The following is a 22,692-nucleotide window of genomic DNA, read 5'->3' as shown; positions in this document are numbered from 1 at the left end:
CCCTAAGGTAGACGGACGGAGAGGCCCCTGAAGATGGCTTTCCACCTTCACCAACACTACGTGGGTAGACCAGATGGCTGACTCAGGCTCCGCAGAGTTAGCCAGGCTGAAACCCACCCTCGGTTACTAACAGCGTGATGCGTCAGTACTTTCCTTTTTGCCCTCGGGCTCCTTTTACATATGAAACTTGTCTTTTTTGGCTAAAGAATACACCAACTGCGTTGGAGTCCATTGTTAATAATAGTAATAATACAGCTCCTCCAACCAAGTAAAAAGAAATTAATTTCTTTCCATTTCACATTTGCACTAGGGTGGAGGTGATGTGGTTGTCACTCATCTGGAAGGAATTTGAGAGGTAATTACAAAAGGCAGAACTGTGAGCACAAGGAGCTGTAGCTACAGGTTTGGGGTATGGGGTGATGGCAAGGGGGGCCCCCACCCTGCTCTGTTGATGAAACACAGGGTTTCCAGGTAGCTCCTGGGGGAGTGTCTCCCATGCACCCGGCAGCTCCAGGCATGTAATGAATTTGCAGCTCTGATGCAGATAGCTTGCTCTGATACACTCTTTTTCTCCTCCGCCAGAGGATAATGCTTGGGCTCACTCAAGCTGCTCTGGAGTTTTTCCTCCTCATCAAACAAAGGGAGCTGTGTTTGCGCAGGTCCCGCCGGGCGAGAGCCCCCCTGACATGGCAGAGGCCGTCTGTGAGCTTGAGCAGGCTCCAAAGCCTTTTGCTTCCCTTTCCTGCCTCACTTCTTCCTACCAGGCTGAGCGGAGGGGGCAGGCAGCAGCGGGTGCAAGTCCCAGGCCAAGAGACAGGAGATCCCTTTACACCATGCTGTAAACCCAGGAGTAAAGTCTTGGCTGAGTTTGGTTCCCGCATCATGCTGAAATCAAGGTAATAACTCTCCTTTGAGATTCAGAAAGTGGGTTCTGACTCTATCAGGGCAATAAAGGCAACTCCAGCCCCTTTGGTGAGAAAATTTGAGCCATTTTCTGTGGACCCAGCCTGTGAACAGGGGATGCCTCCAACAGCTTTTCATCACCTCCTCTCCATCTCTCCGCACCGCTGCTCCTCTCCACCGCCTGCGCCTGATGGTGGATGCCCTTTCTCAGACAAGGCTGAAATATTTGGAAGTGCCTCTGTGTGTTTTGTTCACAAAAATACGTGTATTTGTAAAATACGAGCATGTTTTGCTAACTTGGGTTGGTTCACCTGTGCTACCTAATCTCAGTTTAATTATCAGTAAAGTCAAGGCTGTAATTTAGGTTAATTGCTTAAATTAAAGCCTTTGGGTTAAACTTGGGCTCCTAACCTAAATTCAAACCCTACTCATTTTGACCGTAATTTACTATTTCATCCCCAGTGAATGAAGTCCTGCGGGTCAGCCCCGTGCTTTCTCCACGGGGAACCAGGCAACTCGCAGCATCCCTGTGCTGCGGGGACCAGCACCTCTGAGAGACCTCCTCAGCGGGAGGCGAGTGTCCGTGAATCTCATTTCCCGAAGGGATGAATTAGGATGAACTCCTCAGAAGCTTTCCCATAGGTGTTGCCCCGTGATGGGTGTTGCAGTCCTTTGAGCCTGTTCCCAGCAGTATCTGGAGGCCAGTCAGCTATAACTACTAGATGACTTTGAAGTGTAGGTGTGACCTGCTTTCTCCACATAATTGTTTTCTGGGCTAGCACAGAGACACCGATGCAGCCCAGGGTTTTGGAATAGCTTTGCCTTCATTATTGCTGTTGTTGCCAGATGCTTTATACAGAGCGGGGAGGTCTTGTTTCCCCCTGTGGCTTGTTGCATCTTGAAAGAACCTCTGACCTTAGGTGGGTATTAGCTGATACCTCCTTTATCCTATTCTACGTGCGACACTGGTGCTTAGATGGCGGTACCCAAAGAAACCTAAATATCCCAAATTGCGTTGTGATGCTTTCCAAGCCTGTCTTTAATCCCTGAGTAGGGCTGCTGCGGTTGTGATCTCCACCGAGCTCCGCATGGAAAGCAAGATCCTTCGGCACTGAAGGTGATCGCAGCAGTGTTGTAGCGTCTCGTCCGTTCTCCTGGCCCCAGGATACGTCTTTTCTCCCGATAAACTGAGCCCTGGAAGCGGTGTTGCTGGAAAGTCCCATTATTTTGGATCAGCTCTGTGCCCGCGCGTGGCTTGTCCCTCAGCTCCATCCTGCGCTGAGTGCCGCTCCTCGTTCGAGTTCCCTTGCAAAGCGCCGTAGCCCTCGTGGGACGTTTAATTTCTCCCTGTTAAAACAAACTGGATCCACACAGTGCTGCCCTCAGAGCTGGTAAGATAAACAAGGATTATTCATGTGTCCTGGAAAGTGTGCCCAGTCCCAGCGCACCAGTTTTACGGGGCCTCACGTCAATTTACCGCGCAGCGCTGTATTGCGCTCCACGTGAGCCCGGAGGTCCCCGCTGCTGTCCCACGGCGCTTGGCATCGTGTGCGGCCAGGCTCCAATCTCCAACCGCTCTGGGCAGCGGGATATTGCTACCCTGGTTAAATAGCAACGCGCAGACTGAACATGCCTCGCAGATGGTAGCTGGGAATATTGTTCCGCTGCTGGTTTTGCTGCGTCCTGCGCTACCTTCCCTGCAGCCATTTTGTGCCTTATTTCATTTGCAGGCTGTGTAAACCATTTGCAAATGAAGACAGAATAATTGTCTTTGATGAAAATTCTGCTTTTGATTCAAAAAGCTGCAAAGTTTCGTTTGGGAAATGTTAAGGCAAGATGTTTCAGCGTTCCAGAGGCAGAATCATTCCCATAGAAAATGTTGAAATTAAATGTTGGTTTTAAAGTAATGTTTCACGTAATGTTTAAGTTGCCAGCTGAAATTACTTGTCAAGTTTGGCTTGAATGCGTGAGTTTTCCAGGTCTCTGCAAATCAGGAGGAGGTAACTATAGAAGGTGACTTTTTGCGTCTGCTGTCTGCTTTCTCAGAGAAGTGCCGCGTTGGCCTCTTAAAACACTTCCCGTGGAAACAGAGAAGACACTGATGGCTGCTCGGTGCTTTTTTTGCCTCAGTAGCATCCTCGGACCGCAGGAGAAGGGCCCGACAGCCGCCTGTGGCACCAGACTGACAGGGGCTGCAGGGCTGCCCAGGTACTGCAGGGGTGGGTCAGGGCTTGGCAGCGCGGCTCACAAACAGGTTTCGTGGAGGGTTCGGTGCTGGTGGTGGCCCACGTGTTGATGCGGCTGATGGCACAGCAATGTGTTGTGCATGCCACTGTTTAAAAAAAAAACACCAAAACCCAACAAATCAAACCAAAACACACTCATATTTAACATCTTCAATAATTAAAGAAAAGCAAAGCTCACAACAAAATGTACTTTAGCAACAAGAGCCCGGTTGGGATGCCCTGCCTGTTACAAATGCCTCTGCTTCGCTCTGCTTCCCTTAAAACAGTCTGAGAAACATGGTCAGATGCTTGAAAACTGGTGCAAACTGTAAATGAATGAAGCCCAACCCATTTACCCTTCGCAAAACCTCCTCTGGTGCAAACAGGCTGCCCCGACTTTCCAAAGCCGTCGTTCCTTTGCCTCTTCCCGGGTGCGGGAGGGGAAACTCGTGGGTGTGAGCCCCACCCCAGGACCATCAGGGCATCGAGCCCTTGCAGGGTGGCACCATGTCTTTCTCTTGCTCGGGGCCCCCACCTGCTGGAGACACCGTGCTGGGTTGTCTGGTGCTTGCACGCCTCCGCGCAGCGCGACGGGTGCGTGGGGTCCCATCGGCTCAGGAACTCGGAGGTGTTTCCCTGCGGTGAGCGCTCCGGCACGCTGTGCGTGAGGTGCTTTTGCCTTGCAGACGTGGCTGGTGGCCCCCTCTCCTCTCTCTCCCTGGGGTCCTGCCTGGGTGCACCCCCTCCTTGGAGTTTGCAGGGCATGAGGGGCGGGTTGGTGGACACCAACCGGTCTCCTTTTGGGACCAGCATCCCCAATAGGCTGTGGGCTCTTCCAAGTCTGCTCCCCTCCTGCCCTGGGCCCTTTCTTCACTTGGTTCATGCTCCAGCTCCTGCCTTCGGGGCTGGGTTCCCACCTCGCACTGTGCTTCCCAGTCACTGCTGCCAGGAGTCAGGCCTGGCCCTACAGCCTCACAGGGAGCAAGAGCCGAGGGATGCCCTTGGAGCCGCAGGAGGGAGCCCAGGAACGGTGCGGGAGCCTGGCTGAAACCCTCTGTTCAGGCAGGTCTTTGAAACCTCCCTGGGGGGCTGGATAGGAATTGGGAGCCCGGCTGCCGCAGGCGCCTTGGGAGTCCTCAGGTTCATTCAAAATGAAGCTGAGGCCCCGAAACAGCCCTTCCAGAGGAGCAGCAGGATATTTAGTGAGGTACTTGCATGTGCCAGGGAAACCTCGATGGGCAAATACTGCGTGTGCGGATATTGGGCGCTTCGCCCTGTGCCCACCCCTCTTTGCTAGTGCTGCCCCCCCTCCACTTGCTCTTTCTGGTTAGGGCGGTGTTTGGCTGCTCCATTCCCCTCCGTTCTTGCCGCGGTGCCAGAGCTGGCTTCCCCTGCCGTGAGATTTGCTGCTCTTTGTATTAACTAACGGCTGGGCTGAGCCGTGCCCTGCATGTGCTAACTCATGAATCCCAGCTCAACCTTTGGGAATCACCTTCCTCTTCCCACTCCTCCGTGCTTTCTCACTCCTGCAGTGACGGACGGAAAGGGCAGCTTTGCAGTTAACCGCCGCAGTGGGATTCATCCAGCTTTTGTCTCAGCCCTGAGGCAGCTTTTCCTCCCCGTGCCTCCCTTCTCCATCCATCCCACCCTCCTTTCCACCCTCCCCAGCCTGTCCCAGAGCCCGAGTCCTAAAACTGAGTTTTGTCTCCTCAAGGCAACGATCCTTTCTCACAAACTGCCTACAGAGAGTCCCGACTGCAGCTGGGGCACAGCACGCACCGATAACCGGAGCAGCGGAGAAGAAAAGCCAAAAAAGCAGCAGATTTTAAAAATGACAAATGCTCTTTATTGGACCGTACAGTACAGTAGGCTTGGAAGTGAAGAGGCTGTAGCCATGAGGGCAAGGAGTTAGAAATCAGTGTGGCAATTCATATACACAGAAAGCAATAACCTTTCCCACAGGTGCCTGAGAAGACAGAAGGGGCTGGAAATAAATCTTTAGTTGCAGACAAAACATTTGGTGGTTGTAACACGTGTTGCCAGCGGAGGCTTTTAGAGCGTCTTGGAGCTATTTTCATTGCTGAGGATCTGGGACTGCGGTTTCGCAAGGCAGTCACCCTTGGTTTGGGCCGAATGAAATGAATGTGCGTGGCCGAGCGCGGCTGTCCCCGTTCAGCAGAGTGCTTCCACTTCGCTTTGAACGCGTGACTCCGGGGGGGGAAAGCGAGGGAAGAACAAGGACTGTGCTGAAAGAGGGCCACCGCCGGGGTCCACGACGGCTCTCCAAAGCCCTGCCGGTGACTTGTTACAACCTATGCTTGAGCCAAATGTGCTCCAGATTCTTGCGGTGGGGTCTTGGTCTCTCCCCCGCTGCCCCAAGGGTGGAGGGTGAAGGACGGAGTAAGGAGAGGGTCTAGCGCAGCTATTTACACCATTGATTCGTAGGGCAGCACTTGCTCTCGGAAGGCAGGAAACACGCCGTCGTCCGCGCAGGGGGGCCCCGTTCTCGACGTCCTTATCGGATGGTCTTTTTGCTAGTGGTGGTCTTGGAAACGATCCTCACGCTGCCTCCCGTGCTGGAGCCGACACCTCGGCTGCTCCCGGAGCTGAAGGTGCTGCCTCCGCCGTAGCCGAGTGCCCCTCCGAACCCTCCGCTCCCGCCTCCGAAGCCGCCGCTGCTGCTCATGCTGTAGCTGCCGCCGCCGCCGCCACCGCCCATGCCGAGACCTCCGCCCATGCCGAGACCTCCGCCCATGCCGAGACCTCCGCCCAGGCCGCTGCCGCCGCCGTAGCCCGTCTCCCTCGAGCTGCTGACCACGGCTGCGGGGAGACACGGCGCACGCCCGCTTTAGGGTCCTGCTGGCTCCCCAGGGTGGGGGGACCTGCGCCATCACCACTGTGACAGGGGTGGAAGCGGGGGAGATACTTACAGACGCTCACGGCTCCGACTCCCTCTCCGGCAAGCCTGTTGGGAAAGGGGAAAGTAAGCAATAACGCCAGAGCACAGACAAGATGTAAGATTAGCCACTGGCACCATCTAATTAGACTCTCGTGGCCGTCAATAGGGGCTGTCCTCTGGGGGGGTATGTCTCTCTTGCAGGTGAAAGGTGACAACGCTCGTTTTTATTAGTGCATCGGGTGCCAAGGGCTGGAGAAACTAATCTTTTCCTACAAAGCTCACAGTTTAAAATAGCCCTCTTTCTGCCCTTGCTTTGCATCACTTGGTGCTTCAGCCCCTTGGGGTGAGCCGTCTCTTTGAGCCCAAGGAGATGCACCCTGCTCTGAAGAGCAGCACACGGCAGGTTCATGTGCTTGTCCTCACCGGCTCTCCTCGCCCTCCAGCAGCTTCCTGTAGGTCGCGATCTCGATGTCCAGGGCCAGCTTGACGTTCATGAGCTCCTGGTACTCGCGCAGCTGCCGGGCCAGGTCGGCCTTGGCCTTCTGCAGAGCATCCTCCAGCTCGGCCAGTTTGGCTTTGGCATCCTTGAGGGCCAGCTCCCCGCGCTCCTCTGCCTCGGCGATGGCGGCCTGGAGGCTGGCACACTGAAAGCGAGGAAAACAGGTAGTTGTTTAACTTGGGCTGCCCCAAACTGCTCTCCTGAGTATGGCTATGGTATTGTAGATACTGGCTGGTGCCTCCCGGGATGGCACTGAAAGCTCCTGATGGGCCCTTAGGAAGGTATCTGAAGGTGGGTGACTGGGGAGCTGCAGCCATGCTCCTGGCCCCCAAGAAAAGGAGAGGTATCTACATCTCTGCTTTGCTACACACCTTTGCTGGGGTAGCTTAGTAGCTGACAGTTTGCTTCCCCAGCAAGAAAGCAGCTATCGCAGCGCATCCTTGCACTGAGAGACCTTCTCTGGCGGGCAAAGACAGAGATGGCCATGCTCCCTTTAATGCAGGGGGGAAAGCCTGACCTTAACGCCCTGCTCTAACACGAGGAGCTGGCTCTTTCTGCTGTGCCTGGCCACCATCACCTCCCGCTTGCCCTCCGCCGTGCAGCAGCTGCTCTGCGGGAGCATCCCCCTCATACCTGTTTCTTCACGCTCTCAATCTCGTTTCGCAGCCTCTGGACCATCCGGTTGATCTCTGAGATCTCGATCTTGGTGTTACGCAGGTCGTCACCGTGCCGCCCGGCAGAGACCTGGAGTTCCTCGTACTGGTAGGTAGAAAGGAGGAGAGCACTGGTTAGGCACCATGGGGCTCAGGGAAGGGCGAGGGGGCTTCGGGGCACAAAGTGCGGGTCTGGATGCAGGTTAAGGGTGGGGGATGACATTCCTCTGAGCAACCTCCCCATGGAATAATGGGATTTGCCCTTAGTTATCAATATATGCTAAGGCAGCAGCTATTGCATTGCATAGAGCACCTATGGCTGTCACCTGCTGTTAAGAACCTGGAAGGGAAAGAGGAGTGCTCTGTGTCCACAGCCAGATCTACCAGCCACTCCTTATGAGTCCAGGATCAAGGCATTTAAGCAACTTGTCCCTTGGTTTCACCACAAGGACTATAAGGCTGGTCAGGGGTAGTGGTCCACAAGCAAACACTGAGAATCTGTGTGCAAGAGCCTGTTGCAACACGCATAGAAAATAAATTAATCTCTGGAGTAACGCTGTGATCCTTCCTCCGTCAGTCCTGCCTCCCATCAGCTGGTGTGATGCCACGTGAGCCACAGAAATCAGTCAGTCGTTCTGGTTACCCACCTTGTTTTGGTACCAAGCCTCAGCCTCTGCCCGGCTCCGGTTGGCGATGTCCTCGTACTGCGCTTTGACCTCTGCGATGATGCTGTTGAGGTCCAAGTTACGGTTGTTGTCCATGGACAAGACCACAGAGGTGTCGGACACTTGCTGCTGCATCTGGGACAATTCCTGCAGAAGATGCAAAAAAATGAAGTTAATGGTCTGGTATCTGGGGTGGAAACTGTGCCGACAAGAGGTGGCTCAGGAGCCCTCTCCCCGAGCCATTTTCTTGCGTTTTCCCCTGCTCTCTGCCCTTTTCTATCTTATGCCTGCGTTAGAATTTCAAAAAGGCAGTGATCACCTTCTCTTTTACTGCCGTACAGCACAAGCATGGTGGCTGGAGCTCCGGGGCGTGGAGAGCTGTACGGCAGGGAGCTGCGGAGGATGCTGTCACGGGGAGGGCTGACTGCTTACCGCTTCGTAGAGAGCTCTCAGGAAGTTGATTTCGTCTGCCAGCGCATCTGCTTTGGCCTGCAGCTCGACCTTGTTCATGTAAGCACCATCCACATCCTAAAGAAAAGAAAACACAAGACTTCCGATGAAACCACGAGCTTCGGGATACCAGTGGGACCATCTCTCTGCTTCCAGGTCTGTTATTTAGGCTTGTTTTTAAATCGCTACGATCAAGGGTTGGGTGGGTTTTTTTTTTTAAATGTAATGTTGGACATTTACTGCGAGCCAGAACCAGGTTCTCGGGCAGAAAGCAAAGTGCTGACTCATGGGCATGTGACCAGAGACAGAGTTGAACTGAGCCACGAGAGGCCAGACGCAACTGCAACCGGAGGAGCTATCTGCAGAAAACCGGGCAGCTCCGCCGGCACGGAGAAGGTTATGCCCATTCATGGCCTCAGGAGGACCCAGCCCACACTTACTCCTAGACCTGCCAACAGCATAGCCTGACCCAGCCGTGAGGCTGGAGGACCCCAGCTCCCATCAGCTTTGCTTAAACTCTGTGCATGACGAGCTAATTTCGTTGGCCGTCCCATAACTCCCAGTTCACTCACCTTCTTGAGCACCACGAATTCGTTCTCTGCACCAGTGCGCCGGTTGATCTCATCTTCGTACCTGTTAGGATAAAAGAGCGAGAGGGTTTCGGCAGAAACGAAGAGCAGAGCCGGCATGGGAAGCAGAGATGGGACCACTCCAGTCCCAAGTTGTCAGCTGCGGCTCTCAGATACGTGTGTTCCTTACTCCCACCTGTTTACAGTCCAGAGCAGATGCAGAGCAAACGCTTACTGACTCTGAACCTGCAAGACTCCATGGTGTGAGTAGTCCCAGCTAAAATTAATAGATTTTAATCACTGCCCTTAAAGGCAAGCTCATACATAAATGTGTGCAGGATCAGAGCCCGTTTCGGTAGGAAGCAGGAGCAGTGACCTTTGCTCAAAGCAAACTTATGCAAAAGGCTTTCAACGAAGCTGCGTTGCAATGCCCACAAATATATAATAATGCAACAATTCGATATTTGATATTGTAATAAAGCTAATGGCTCTGAATAACCCGCTGCAGCATTTAATTAAAAAAAAAAAAAAAAAAAGCCTGCAATTCTTAAGCCGCGGTTGTGCAAGAGCAGATGGTTCTGCCTCAGACTGTTTCTGTGGACTTTTTATGGCTCTGAGCAACATCCTCTCATCAGATAATCAGGGCAGGGCATAGGTTGAAAGTAGACAAAACATGTAGGCTCTTGAGGCAAAGACCTGGCTTTTGAAGGCAGGTTCGTGCCAGTCCTCTAACTAATATTGGCAGAGATATCCCCGCAGATGGCTCTCCGAGCGGACATGGGAAGAAGTGGAAATTAGCCAGTGGAGTGGGAGCCAACTCGAGTCTTGAAATGAGATGTGCTCTCTTTCCCAGGCAGTAGCTCCAAACTCCAGACAATATCATTTGTCATTTTTGGCCCGATCGGTGTTTCTAGAAGCCTGTAATATAGATCGAGACCTGAAATGCACCCATGTACAACACACCAGAAGCTGTGTCCGTCCATCCTGTCAGCGCTAAGTGCCTTCTCCCTGTTACCCCCTGCCCCCGCCCAGAAATCTGTCTCTTTACTTGCTTAACTAATATAGACACATTTCAGGCCTCCAGGGTTTTTCTCTCAAATTTGCACTCGAATAAGGGAGAGGTTGTTCTCACCAGACAACAGCCAACTAAAAATGAATGGCCTCGCCTAAAAAAAGCACCTAAACGTCCCTTATAGTCAGCAGACGCCAACTGGCATGTCCTCAAAATGATTCATCCCACTTCTGCTGGACACTGTCTCAGGATGGGATTAATTGCCTCCGCAGGGAGATACGTTCTCTTTGACAACGATCAGAGAAAAGAGCTGAGCATCTTGCACGTGATCGGAGCTGAGCGAGGCCGAGCACACGCAAGTCGCCTGGGGCCCTCTGGAAAGGCTGGGGTTTCCTTTGCAGAAAGAGAAATGGGGGATTCTGGAGCTGGCAGTTTATGGCTACGTTTCGTTCCTTTTTTGCGTGTCCGTTATAGGCACGAGGTGTGCGTTTTTCTGTCTCCGGGTGTGTTACTTCGGGACACTCAAGGGATCAGACCGTGACCTCCGTTACACGGGAGCAGCTTCCCACGGGTGCGTGAATTCTGTGCTAAACGCTGATCCCGCACGCAAGAAATCTGACATGACTAGAGGTAATTCTGAAACAAAATTTTGCTTTTAGACGTTCATTTTGCAAACTGGGAGAGGAACCCGGTGCAAACGCAAGATGTGCACCAGCGAGCACGAGCTCCTTGCCCTGATTTTCCTGTTAACCATTTATGCTACAGAGCACGATTTCTTACTTGTTCTTAAAGTCTTCCACCATGTCCTGCATGTTCCTCAGTTCAGAGTCCAACCGCCCTCTCTCTCCCACAAGACTGTCTAGCTGCCGTCTGAGGTTGTTGATGTAGGCTTCAAAAAGGGGCTCAAGGGACTTCCTGGTGACTGTGTGACCTTGCTCTTGGAGGAGGCTCCACTTGGTCTCCAGCACTTTGTTCTGCTGCTCCAAAAAGCGCACCTGGGGAGAAACAAAAACAGGCACGTGCTGAAGCCCATGTGAACAACGCGCAAAAAAAAAACCCTGCTGCCAGGAAAGGGAGGGATCGTTCAACACAGAAAGAAAAGGTCACGAGGGGCTGGGACACTCGAGGGAAATGGTTAGGATCGTCCTAATTTAGGGCACCAAATTCTCAAAAGGATCAAAAGCAGCTAAGTTGTTCAGCAAGATTTTTCAGGGCAAGCACATGTATTTGCAACTTTAGGTGTTTCTCCTCCCACTAGATGCTCAGCCCACCTTACGGGTTTAAACTGGTGTTATCCCATTGAGTTGTGTAGAGCGTTGCCATTTTACAACCAGTAGAAGATTCATCCAGCCCCTGGGATGGGTTTTTTTGCAAGGAGGAAGGGGATTTTCTTTCTCAATAAAATAAGGCACCGAAAAACTCATCCTTGCAAAGAGGAAACAGAAGAACGGTTCTTAGTTTTCAGCCAAATCCCCGCTGGTTTTCGGCTGGGATTAGTTCAGGCAAGCCCCTAAATCCAAACGAAGTTTCTTCCTGTTGTTTTTTCCCAACTGATAATGTGCCTGGCTTGCTGTCTAAGACCAAACACTCACCTTGTCGATGAAGGAGGCAAATTTGTTGTTGAGGGTCTTGATCTGCTCCCGCTCCTGTGTTCGCACCTTCTGGATTTCTGGGTCGATATCCAGCTTGAGGGGTGCCAGGAGGCTCTGGTTGACGGTCACTTCGTGGATGCCACCGGGTGGGCAAACAGGGAACCCAGGGCCACCTCGACCACCAAATCCGGGACCTCCCAGCCCAAATCCACTGCCCAGCCCATAGCCGCCACCACCACCAGCTCCTCCTAAGCCAAAACCAGCGCCTGCTCCACCACCATAGCCAAGACCAAAGCCAGCTCCTCCACCAAAGCCGTATCCACCACCGGCTCCGCTCCGTAGACCTCCACCGACTGAGCTGTAGGAAATTCTTTTGCTTCCACCTAGGTTATAGAGACTTCTGCTGCCGAAGCCACCACCAGCTCCAAATCCTCCTCCACCTCCGGCTCTTCCTCCTCCAACTCTGGAGACAGAGACGGAGCTAAAACTGCTTCTGGTACCACCGCCACCTCCTACGATAGCAGAGCCTGAGCTAAAGCCCCTCATGCCCCCTCCAGTAGATGATCTGAAAGAGATCCGACTCATGGTGGCTTGTTCAATTGGAAATGCAAAGAGCAGGAGAGGGGGGGAAAAAAAAAAAGGCTGGTGAATAAAAGCTGCGCAGCAGGAAAAGAGCAGAGGGCAACGGAGACAGAAACCCCTGTGATGGGAGAGCTTGGGAGCCTCCTCTTTTATCTGCTTGGAAAACTTGGCACGGGAATTCAGAACTTGACGTGCCTTGCAGCAACTTGCCTTGTCAAACACACCTAGGCTACGGCGAGGCGCTGAAAAATGCATTGTTTGCAGGCAAGAAAGTAACGGAGTGAGGGAGCTCCCCCCTCTACCAAAGCCTGCCGCTCTGAGTCATGAAATTAGAATTGAATGGGACGACTCGCTGAGGTCGGCGCTCAGGGGCAGGATGCAACACGATTCTCCCGAGACCCTGGGAGCCGGTTTTCCTTAGGTGAGCCAAGGGCTCGCTCGCTTGAGTAAGGTTCCTTGCGCTGGAGCTTTTGCAAGGTGAGGTTTAGGATTTAACGTGTTGCACAGCAAACAGGGCGGCATGAACAGGGGCTTTTTCAAGGCTGCCGGCTCTGGGACTGGACGTGCATGTGCTGTTGTCGGCTCGGGAAAGCTGGGGCTGAAGGTGGTTTTACTTGTCAGTGCAGCTCTTTGGAGTTCTTTCGGAAAAGGGATCTGAATGATCACGGGCTTGCGGAGATGAGCCGAGTGGAAGCTGTCTTGTGGCAGTATTTTCTGGGATCTTACCAAAAAATTGTCTCCCCTCATTGCGAAGGAAACTGAGAAATTAATTAGCGCGGCTCTCAAAGGCAGCGAGTAAATCCCATTTCCAAAATAACTTCAAATTACATTAAATGGTGCTACAAGACTTATAAAATAGTTGTTAAAAAGGTGCTTGAAATGATTGCTCTTCTTTTGAAGCTCCTTGTCAGGCTCAGAGTTCAAAAGCTCCCTGTGAAGTGGTATTTTTATCACTTGTTTTCCGCCCCCCTGCATTTAACCAGCAGTTTCCACGTCATTGCTGCCTCTCAAAGAGATTCTGTGAAGGGGAATTCACCCGCTTTTCTTCCAGCTCCCTCCCACCCCCTTCTTCACTCTGCTGAGATCGTTCAATCGGAAAAAATTTCTAAAATACCCTTTGCCTCTTGATCTTGGGCTCTTGGGCAAACCCTTGCCTAGGAGCTTGAATATTGCCCCGTGATGAGGCTGGGTCGTGCTTTAGGATGGTGTGAAGGCAGAAGAGCTGGGCAGCTCTCCTCTTGTGTCCATAAAGAGCTGGACACAAGTTAGGAGAGAAGGCAGCCCTCCCTCCCACCCAAAATACTCTGCAAACTGGATCCTGCCCCGCCAGCCGCATCCTCGCGCCACGCGGGCTGCCCACCTCGGCCATGTTATGTGTCAGATAACGCATCAGTGCAGGGCAGAGGGATGAAACCCCGAGCCGGTAAATCAAAAAGGTTCTTGAAATTGGCTACGTGAGCAATAAGTACAGGAGCTTAATCCAAAATGAGCGGCTTAAGGGTATCTGCTGCATCTCATAGCTTGTTTCTGTTGACGTGTTTCCAACTGCCGTTTTCTCCGTCTGGGAACTTGAAAGAACCTGAGCAAAGGGAGGGGTTTTTGTTGTTTTATATTGTTTGCGTTGGGTTTCTTTCTCTCGCTGCAATCAGGAAAAAGGCAGCGCTCACAAGTATCATCTGCTGCAAGCCCTCCCATCGCTGCGTATTGCCAATAACGTGAGTCACCGGCACCCGCAGCACCTTCGGGAAGCGGGATCGTTGGACGGGCTGTTGCAAGGCACCTTCCCGCTGCAAGGGAGGCGGCTGGGCGGTAGCAAGGGGGTGCTCTCGCCTCGGGAGTGGAGACGTGGGAACCTCCTGGGTGCTGGGAACCGCGCGGAGATTCGCAGGCAAAACTGCACCCGCGCTCGCGGGGCCAGAAGCAACGAACCCCCCGTTTCGCAGGTGCTGCGCGGCGGCAGGTAACCTCAATAGCAGCGGCACTGGGGTTGTGCTGATGTTGAAAGCAAATAAATTCTGTCACGAGCGCGGCAGATGCGTGGAGTTGCGCTTTCCTAAGCCGGCAGATGCGAATTGGCACATGTTTGCCGGATCCTATGGACGGGGGCCAGGCAGGGAGCTGCCTTTGACTCCCAAAGAGCTATGCAAAGTCACACCTGGGAACCAGAGCACAGGCTGCAAACTATGTTTTAATTAAAGCAAAGAGAAAGGATTCGTGTTGAACGCAGTCATTACCTCCCTAGCTCTTCTAGGAAAGCCTGTTGCTGCAGACGACGGTAATTAAGGAGAATATTACAAAGGATTTGGAAGAGTAAGGCAAATGGTGGTTTAGGCCCCAAAACAAGGAAAAATCTTGCAGAATCTCTCAATCCCACGCAGTTTCCTTGCTTGGCTTGTGGCGCTCAACATGCATCGTCCTCCCGAAGCCGCTCAGGGCTGCAGGGGGGGAGCTGCGTGTCCCCCTGCAGAGGGGATGCCAACTGGGGAGGCAGGATTTGCTGCAGAGGGGTTGCCCGGGGGTGGGCTGGGGATGCAGAGCAAAGGGAGGAGGAACGGGGCCAGCTGAGATGTTTGCATGAGCTCAGCTGCCCGTGAGCACCACCGTTGGACTCGGTTATTTGCTTTTTTTTTTCCTCCTGCGCAGGCTGGAATAAAGTAATTTGGGACTTTTAAGGTCAGGTTGTCGTTAGCTGCGTTAACTCCTCACCCCCGTGCTGTGTAATTCAGGTGAGTGCCAAAATCGAGGTGACTCAGCATTTATTTTTAACCTTCGCTGATTTTTTGGCCTGTCTGGCTGCAACATCCTCTGGGAGAGCAGAGACCGAGGAGGTGGGTTTTGTCCCCGGGCTTTGGTCTTTTTCTTACTGCGGCTGCTTTGATTTTTCTGGCTGAAGGGAGACGGGATGCTCCCGTGTCTCGGTGCAGCTGGGTTTCAGCGAGGTTTTGCTGAAGCGGTTGTGAGCGTCTCCTGTGAACCTGCCGGGCCGGCGTGTGCTCGCTTGCTCTTTCCCATTTGCTGCGCTGAGTTATGTAAAGCCGAGACGGCGAGAGGTCAGGGAAAAGCGAAGCGTCTGACTCTTTGAAATGCAATAAGGTGTGAGTGTTTGTCTGAGGGGCTTTTTTTCCTCTTTTTTTTTTCTCTTCTATTCTCCTTTTGCAACAACGGCTGACCAAAATAACCCACATCGGTTGGTGAGTTGCTCCGCTCCAGCTCACCGAAACCCATCCTCAATCTAGATCATCTTGATAAAATCCTCCCCCAGAGCCCAGTGTATGTTCGGGTTTGCTACCTCTTTTTAAGAAAGCAAGAATGAAATACTGGGGGTTTGCCCGAACTAGCAGACCCGCCCTTCCGTGGAAGAAAGGTTTTTGGATTAACCCCAATCATATGTTAAGAAATGAACGGTGATCAATTTTTTTCTAGCACTTAATGGATAAGTGGCAAAACTTATCTGTTACCCACCCTCCTCTTCCTCCTCATCTTTTCTCCTATTCTTCAGTTTGCGTTGGGACAACCAATTTCAAGCTTTCGATTACAATTTTATGAGAATTTTGAGACTTTTCCCCCAAAGTAAAGCCAAAGCCTCCTCCAGCTCACTCTGCTGAAGGCTGGGAATATTTCATGCTACTGGTTCTGTTTTAGAATAAAAAGATGTAGAAACAAATAAATTACAATCCAGTTTTATTGAACACATTCCAAAAAGAGAGAGGAGGGAAAACACAGCATTGTATCACTATCATTGAAGTATAAAAAGCTGCAATTTTCTTTTTTAATGGTTCTTTCACAAAAATGAAAAGGCATCGTGGAAGGCTAGAGGGGTAAACTCCATATGAAAGGGGAAAGCTGATTTGGGGCACTGGTGTGCCTTTGGGCTCCTGCTCCCAATTGCCTCGTTTCCCATGTGCTGGGCTGAAACCTGACTGCATTTCTCGGTTGACCAAGTGTCTGTCTTTTGGCAGAGAAACCCACACTTAGGGGAGATGCTGAAATACCCACAGGAGCAGCGTGGACATGGCCCTTCGTGCAGATTTTTTCAGCGCCATTTTCACTGTCTCAGACTTTCATCTCGACTGCTGCTACCAAGACAGTGGGGAAAGGCAGCGAGACTTGGACTGTTGGATGATTTGGGCATTTTTTAAGCCGTTCCAACAAAACTTAGCATGAGGCGGGACAGCAACCCAATGCAACTGCAAACACCGATCTTGCTTTTGAAGAACTCGCTGCCGCAGTTATTATTTAGAATTTAAAAATCCTATAATTTAGAAAACCAGGCCTTTTCCGTATGCTTTGGATCAGTCGCTCGTGGCTCCTCTGGCAAAACACACCGATGAGATTACGTGTAAGGAGCCACTGTGGGCAAACTTTAATTTTAGAAGAGAAAGGACAGGAATGGGGGAGCAGTTTGGGCTTCCTTTTAGGTAGGCTCATTGCAAGTTGAATGCGCATCCCTCTGGGTGGTACTTTTGAGCTGGAGCTCTCTCAGATTGTTTTCCTAATATGAGGCTCTGACCCACTGGCCAGGCTCGTGTGCCTGACTTCGCACAGCTGCCGTGCTCAGCACATCTGGAAGAAACACGGTTTTTGTGAAGCTCAGCTGTGAATGGGGAGAAGAGGGGTTTTTTCCATTGCACTCAAGTGACTCGGGAATGACTCCTAACGGGCTCTCTGCTCCCATAATAAGGGGTCTTTTTAAGAGGGGTTCCCCGCTTGCAAACCACTGCCTGGGATCTTCCAGCAACCTCCTAGGGTATTTCTACACAGCAGAAAAATAACCCACATCTCTGCTGGAGATGAGTTGCTTAACTTCAAGGAGTTTGGTTCATCCCAGCAGTGAAGGCAAAGCAGGCTGAACGGAAGCCAAGTTCCCAGCCCATCCCTGGGCTTCTGTGGGCCAGAACTGAGCTAAAAACCCAAGTGACTGCATCTTCGCTGCTATTTGATCTGTCTCGGCTGATGGCTGTCAGCTAGCCACAATTACAAACAAGCTGCTCAGCCTCATGAAAAGCAAACAAACCGAAAAAAACCCTGAACAAACGATTTCCCCATTCAGAAAATCACCGAGGCCCATGTTTTCCTTTTAATCCCGTTTCAGGTACTTTGGGAGATCTGGTTAACGCATGCTCTGCTGCTTTTCTTGAGCTGTGATCCAAATGCTTGAGAGCTCTGGTGCGACGAGCTGGGACAGAGGCGGGTGGAGGGGGTGGTGGTGTGCAGGAGCGATACAGGAGTAATGCAGGAGCGGTGTGGGAGCAATGGTTTTGGCGAGGGCCTGGTGTTGGTTTTACTCGGGCTGTGTAGCATTCTTCAGGCTTTGGCTTTTTATGCTCTTTTTGCTGGAGGAGGTTTTGGAGACTATTTTCACACCTGGGTTGGTGCCTTTTGCGCTTCCAGAGCTGAAATTCCCTCCGCTGGAGCTCAGACCACTGCCGCCACCTCCTCCGTAGCCAAGACCACCTGCAACGCTGAGACCACTGCCTCCTCCAGATCCACCTCCGAGACCACCACCACCCCCAAGTCCAAGTCCTGCTCCACTTCCAAAGCTGTAGCCTCCGCCGCCGCCGCCTCCTCCAAGACCAAAACCACTTCCACCACCTCCTCCAAGACCAAAACCGCTTCCACCACCTCCTCCAAGGCCAAAACCACTTCCGCCGCCTCCTCCAAGGCCAAAACCGCTTCCACCACCTCCTCCAAGACCAAAACCGCTTCCGCCGCCTCCTCCAAGACTGAAACCGCTGCCGCCGCCGCCTCCTCCACTCAGGCTCAGTCCACCAAATCCTCCTCCTAACCCAGCTCCGCCAGCCATGCCAGCGCTGGAGCTGATGACAGCTGCAAGAACAAGCAACCAGAGGGTTGGACATCTGCTTGGCAGTGGCCCACTTCCAGAAAGCACCATTATCAGGACCTTGACCCACAGGACTTGAACCCAGCGTCTCTCCCCTGCACAAGCCACTAACGCTGGTGGAGGGCTCTGAACGTCTTATACTGGGCGAAACATCCCTTTTCCCAAGGTGGCTCCCAGCCTCTGCTCCCAACAGGCCCAAAGCAAGACAAGCACTGCGATACTTACAGTAGCTGATGGGGTTCAGTCCCTCTCCACTCAGCCTGTTGGGGGGCAGATAAAGGTGAGATTAGAGCAAAATGAAGGAGACAGGCAGGAGGACAAACTTCTGGCAGGGGCAAAGTTATTCCTGCAGGGATTTTGCCCCCACCTGCTCTCCTCGCCCTCCAGCAGCTTCCTGTAGGTCGCGATCTCGATGTCCAGGGCCAGCTTGACGTTCATGAGCTCCTGATACTCACGGAGCTGCCGAGCCATGTCAGCTTTGGCTTTCTGCAGGGCGTCTTCCAGGTCAATCATCTTTGCCTTGGCATCTTTGAGGGCCAGCTCCCCACGCTCCTCCGAGTCTCCGATGGCTGTCTGCAGGGTGGCACACTGCAAGAGGAGGGATTGGGACTCCTAAATGCTGCTTTTCTATCTGGGTAAGTGTTACCCAAGGAAGAAAATCATTCCGATCGGGGTGTTAATGAAAAAAGTTATGATTGAGGTCATTCACCCGTAGCTAACGTTGGTGGGGCTGAAATGCCAGCCTGGCAAGAGTGATTTAATACACGTTACAGCATGGTACCCTTTTCAGGAGGAAATTCAACGCGTTTAATGAGTTACATCATACTCAGTGGCTGCTAAAATCTCTGATAAGCAAAACAGAGCCGTGGTGGTAAGGGACCACAGAACAGGGCTCCGTGGGCTCCTTTTGCCATTCCTACCTGGTTCCTCGCGTTCTCTATCTCTGACCGGATCCTCTGGATCAGCCGGTTGAGCTCAGAGATTTCCCCTTTTGTGTTGCGCAGGTCGTCCCCGTGCTTCCCAGCCGTGGCCTGCAGCTCCTCAAACTGAGGTTCAGAAGGAAGAGTAAACCATCTGAGATGTCCAGGTGGACCAGGTGTGGCTGGAACAGCCTCATATGGGGACAGCGGTAATTTTCCCCAGAAATGCATCTATGGGTCTGTTCACCTTGGTTTGGTACCAAGCCTCCGCCTCGGCCCGGCTCTTGTTAGCGATGTCTTCGTACTGAGCTTTGACTTCAGCTATGATGCTGCTGAGGTCCAGGTCCCGGTTGTTGTCCATTGACAGAATGACAGCGGTGTCGGACACTTGTGCGCTGAGCTGAGCCAGCTCCTGCGAGGAAGCACACGGGATCCCGGACAGCTGCACTTACCTTTTCAAATGCCACGAACGGCGGCAGTCACTGTCCGGGGGGTGACAACAGCGCAGAAATCAGGGGAGGAGGGTGTCTGTACCGCGTCGTAGAGAGCTCGGAGGAAACTGAGTTCATCGGTCAGAGCATCCACTTTGGCCTCCAGCTCCACCTTGTTCATGTAGGCAGCATCCACATCCTGGAAAAGAGCAACCGTGGGGACCTCTGCAGCGCCTGGTACCTCTTCTTTAGCTCAGCCGAGAACTGGCCAAGCCTGGAGATGAGGCTACCCCTTTCACTGCTGCAGTGGTGCTGCCTGACTGAAGAAGCTGTGCCTGGCATGTCCCCCTGGAAGAGGACAAGGACATCTCTTGGCCAAAGGAAGTGCTGTACGTAACTTCCTTAGGGGGTAAGGGGGGGGGTGCAGGCCATTTGGCCTTGGTACCTGGGTTTCCCGGCACTGCTGACCATCTTTGTTTCGACATGGTCTGTTTTGACCAATGTTGTGGGACAGGAATGGGACAAGAATTTACTTCCATCCTCCAAGCCCCTCCATTCCTTCCCCCCAAAGCCACAATCCAAATGACAGCTTTTACAGGATGGGTATGCAGCAACATGAGATCTCCCATCCTTTCAGACATTCCCAGCCTGTGCAATGGTTAGGGTTAGCTCAGCATCCCTGGCACCTCCTGTCTCACCCACCTTCTTCAGCACCACAAATTCATTCTCCGCTGTTGTGCGTCGGTTGATTTCCTCTTCATATCTGCAGGGATAAAGGGAAAGACGTGCTGGATCATAGCTCGGCAAGCAGAAGAGTTGTGCAGGTAGGACTGCCAGGTTATCTGGGCTGGGTATGGTGTCTCCAAATCAACCTCCTGGAAACCGCCCAGCTCAAATTTATGAGAATCCCATTTCTCAAAGGGTTGAAATGACATTTTGACATAATGCAGATGGAACAAGGAGAGTAAAGCTGGTTTAGATGATTTTTCTGTGGCAGATGCCATCACAAGTTGTTGTGTCTTGTCTGAATCTGCATTTTTCCGATTGGAAAAATGTCGGTGGTCCACCTTTCTGCTGCTGTCCAGGAAGACGGGTTCCGCAGGGAGGGATACCTCACTGGAGTGGTATATTAGAGGGGGATTAGTTACGTGCTATGGTATGGGCTAGAGCACAGGCTGGAGGTACTTTTTTTTTCCCTTTCCTGTAGAAAGTTTGATGGATATCTCAGGCTAGATGTTTGACTTTCAGAAAGCTAAATTTAAGCGAGATTAATCCTACTGCCTAATGCCCAGCTGAACCGTTTGCATCCCGTTTCACCCCAGGGTGCCTGGATGTGCCGCTAACTTGGCACTCACTTGTTCTTGAAATCCTCAACGAGGTCTTGCATGTTCTTCAGCTCCCCATCCATGCGTCCTCTCTCATTGAGCAGGTTGGCCAGCTGCCGTTTCAAGTTGTTGATGTAAGCCTCAAAGAGTGGGTCCAGGTTGTTTTTGCCTGAGTTGTTTTTTTGACCCTGGTCCTGCAGGAGGGTCCATTTGGTCTCAAGCACCTTGTTCTGCTGCTCCAGGAAGCGAACCTGAGCATTGGGAAGCAGAAGAGGCTTAGCAGAAGATAACCCTGAGCATGCTGATGGCCAATAATCAGTAACTGGGACCGATGCGCAACACAAACCAAGAAAATCCCAAACCAAGAGTATTAAATCCAGCTCTGAATATCCTCCAGCTTATCTAGGGCTATGTTAGCCCATCCAGTAGCTAAGCAAATCTGCCCTCAGTGGGCAGTTCTCTTTAGAGAAATTTAATTTAGCAACCCAATGAGCAATCATTAGAAAATGTGGGTTCAGCTCTTTCATCACTTGCTTTCTTTAACATACTTTGGTTTTTCTTTCTTTCTAAGAGATATTTATCTTCCTTCATTAAAGCTAAGATCTAAGTTCTACAGGTTAATAGAGAAGTACTTCATTGCCTTTCCTTTTGCTCATATATGCTGTGTATTTACCCAAGTAAAAGCCAAGGAAGGACTTAAGTTGAGTCAATATAAAAAGGACTTTGGCTTGTAGGCCGTAAAGCAAGAAGGACTGACACGCCTGCTGTGATTCCTCACAGAGAGAGCTGGGTTAAGCAGCTAGGTCTGGACCTGAAACTGGCTTACTCCATTTGAGCTAATAGATCTTACTTCTCAGGCACAAAACCTGGATCTAATCCTCTTATTACTGGTCTCTAGTCTAGTTTTCTGCCTTGTAACTGTTTATAAGAATGTTCTGGTTTGATTACTTTAATGAAGACGTGCAGATAGGAAATATGCAATAGACTGTAGATCTATGAAGTTGTATTTTTGTAGCTACAAGACTGTCTCGCTCCCTCTATCACAATTCCACAGCACTTGATCAAGTCTCACCTTGTCAATGAAAGAAGCAAACTTGTTGTTGAGGGTCTTGATTTGCTCCTTCTCATCTTTTCGCACCTGATGGATGTTTGGATCTATCTCCAGGTTCAGCGGTGCCAGGAGACTCTGGTTGACAGTCACTTCTTGGATTGTACCGACTCCAGGTGGGACACCACCAAATCCCGCTGGGACACCACCAAATCCCGCTGGGTTCCTCCCACCACCCAGTCCCACGCTGAATCCACCCAGCCCCCCTACTCCACCAAAGCCAAACCCTCCGCCACCTCCCTGCCCACCACCAAAGCCAAGCCCACCAGCACCTCCACCAAAGCCATACCCACCACCTCCACCACTGAGACCAAGTCCAAGACCACCACCAACTCCACCTCCAAGTCCACCACCACCTCCCAGGCCAGAGCCACCACCAGCTCCGCTCCCAAAAGCAGCTCGGAAGCTGCTTCCAACACCAATGGATATCCTCTTGCTACCACCAAGGTTGTAAAGGCTCCTGCTGCCAAAACCACCGCCACCGCCACCACCTCCTCCTCCGATGAGCCTTCCAAAACCACCTCCACCTCCGCCTCCTCCAGTTCGTGCCACAGACATCGAACTAAAGCCAGCCCTGTTGCCACCTGGAATAATAGCCGAGGCAGCGCTGTAAGATCTGCCTCCACCTCCCGCTCTCATGCTGTAAGTTTGCCGGTTCATTGCAGCAGGAGATAACAGCCCGGCACCGGCGAGAAGCAGCAAACTGAGCGAGTGCGGGGCTCCGATGGGGATGCCCCTTTTATCCCTCTGGGGATCTGGGCTTGGTTGCATGGAAGTCCAGCGATCAATTTAGTGCCTTCATGGTTTTGACGTGCCAGGCAGCCAGCTGTCTTCTTGAAACTCGTTGAACACTGATGGCACTCAAACACACCTATCGGAGCCGGTGCAAATCTACTGAGCTAGAAGAGTTATCTAACTCCCTGATTTTTGGCAGGGAGGGCTCAGCCTTAGTGCAAAGCCTCTGTGTGCTTGCAGAGATGTATTATTTTCTGTCCCCGCTGCAAAGCAAAAGAAAAG

At 52.0% G+C, this 22,692-nt stretch overlaps 2 protein-coding genes across 2 annotated transcripts; both read right to left on the bottom strand.

Annotated features, from left to right (window-relative positions):
• Positions 1-5,643: 5,643 nt before the first annotated feature.
• Positions 5,644-12,052, bottom strand: LOC104342970 (keratin, type II cytoskeletal cochleal-like). The gene is made up of 9 exons (XM_086478745.1): positions 11,468-12,052; positions 10,656-10,870; positions 8,867-8,927; positions 8,277-8,372; positions 7,827-7,991; positions 7,160-7,285; positions 6,451-6,671; positions 6,059-6,093; positions 5,644-5,948 (listed from the first exon to the last, which is right to left on the bottom strand). The coding sequence occupies exons 1-9, from the start codon at positions 12,050-12,052 to the stop codon at positions 5,644-5,646; spliced, it is 1,809 nt and encodes a 602-aa protein (XP_086334871.1).
• Positions 12,053-17,330: 5,278 nt separating this feature from the next.
• On the bottom strand, positions 17,331-22,335 carry LOC104342969 (keratin, type II cytoskeletal cochleal). Its single transcript, XM_086478684.1, has 12 exons — positions 21,912-22,335; positions 21,640-21,812; positions 20,598-20,818; positions 19,945-20,005; positions 19,346-19,441; positions 19,059-19,223; positions 18,812-18,937; positions 18,259-18,479; positions 18,117-18,151; positions 17,846-17,875; positions 17,540-17,674; positions 17,331-17,503 (listed from the first exon to the last, which is right to left on the bottom strand). The coding sequence occupies exons 1-12, from the start codon at positions 22,333-22,335 to the stop codon at positions 17,331-17,333; spliced, it is 1,860 nt and encodes a 619-aa protein (XP_086334810.1).
• Positions 22,336-22,692: the final 357 nt, after the last annotated feature.

This window comes from Leptosomus discolor, chromosome 27 (assembly GCF_034619465.1).
Source record: "Leptosomus discolor isolate bLepDis1 chromosome 27, bLepDis1.hap2, whole genome shotgun sequence".
Taxonomy (NCBI): domain Eukaryota; kingdom Metazoa; phylum Chordata; class Aves; order Leptosomiformes; family Leptosomidae; genus Leptosomus; species Leptosomus discolor.
The sequence above is the reverse complement of the archived record's forward strand: the minus strand, read 5'-3'. Positions and strand labels throughout refer to the sequence as shown.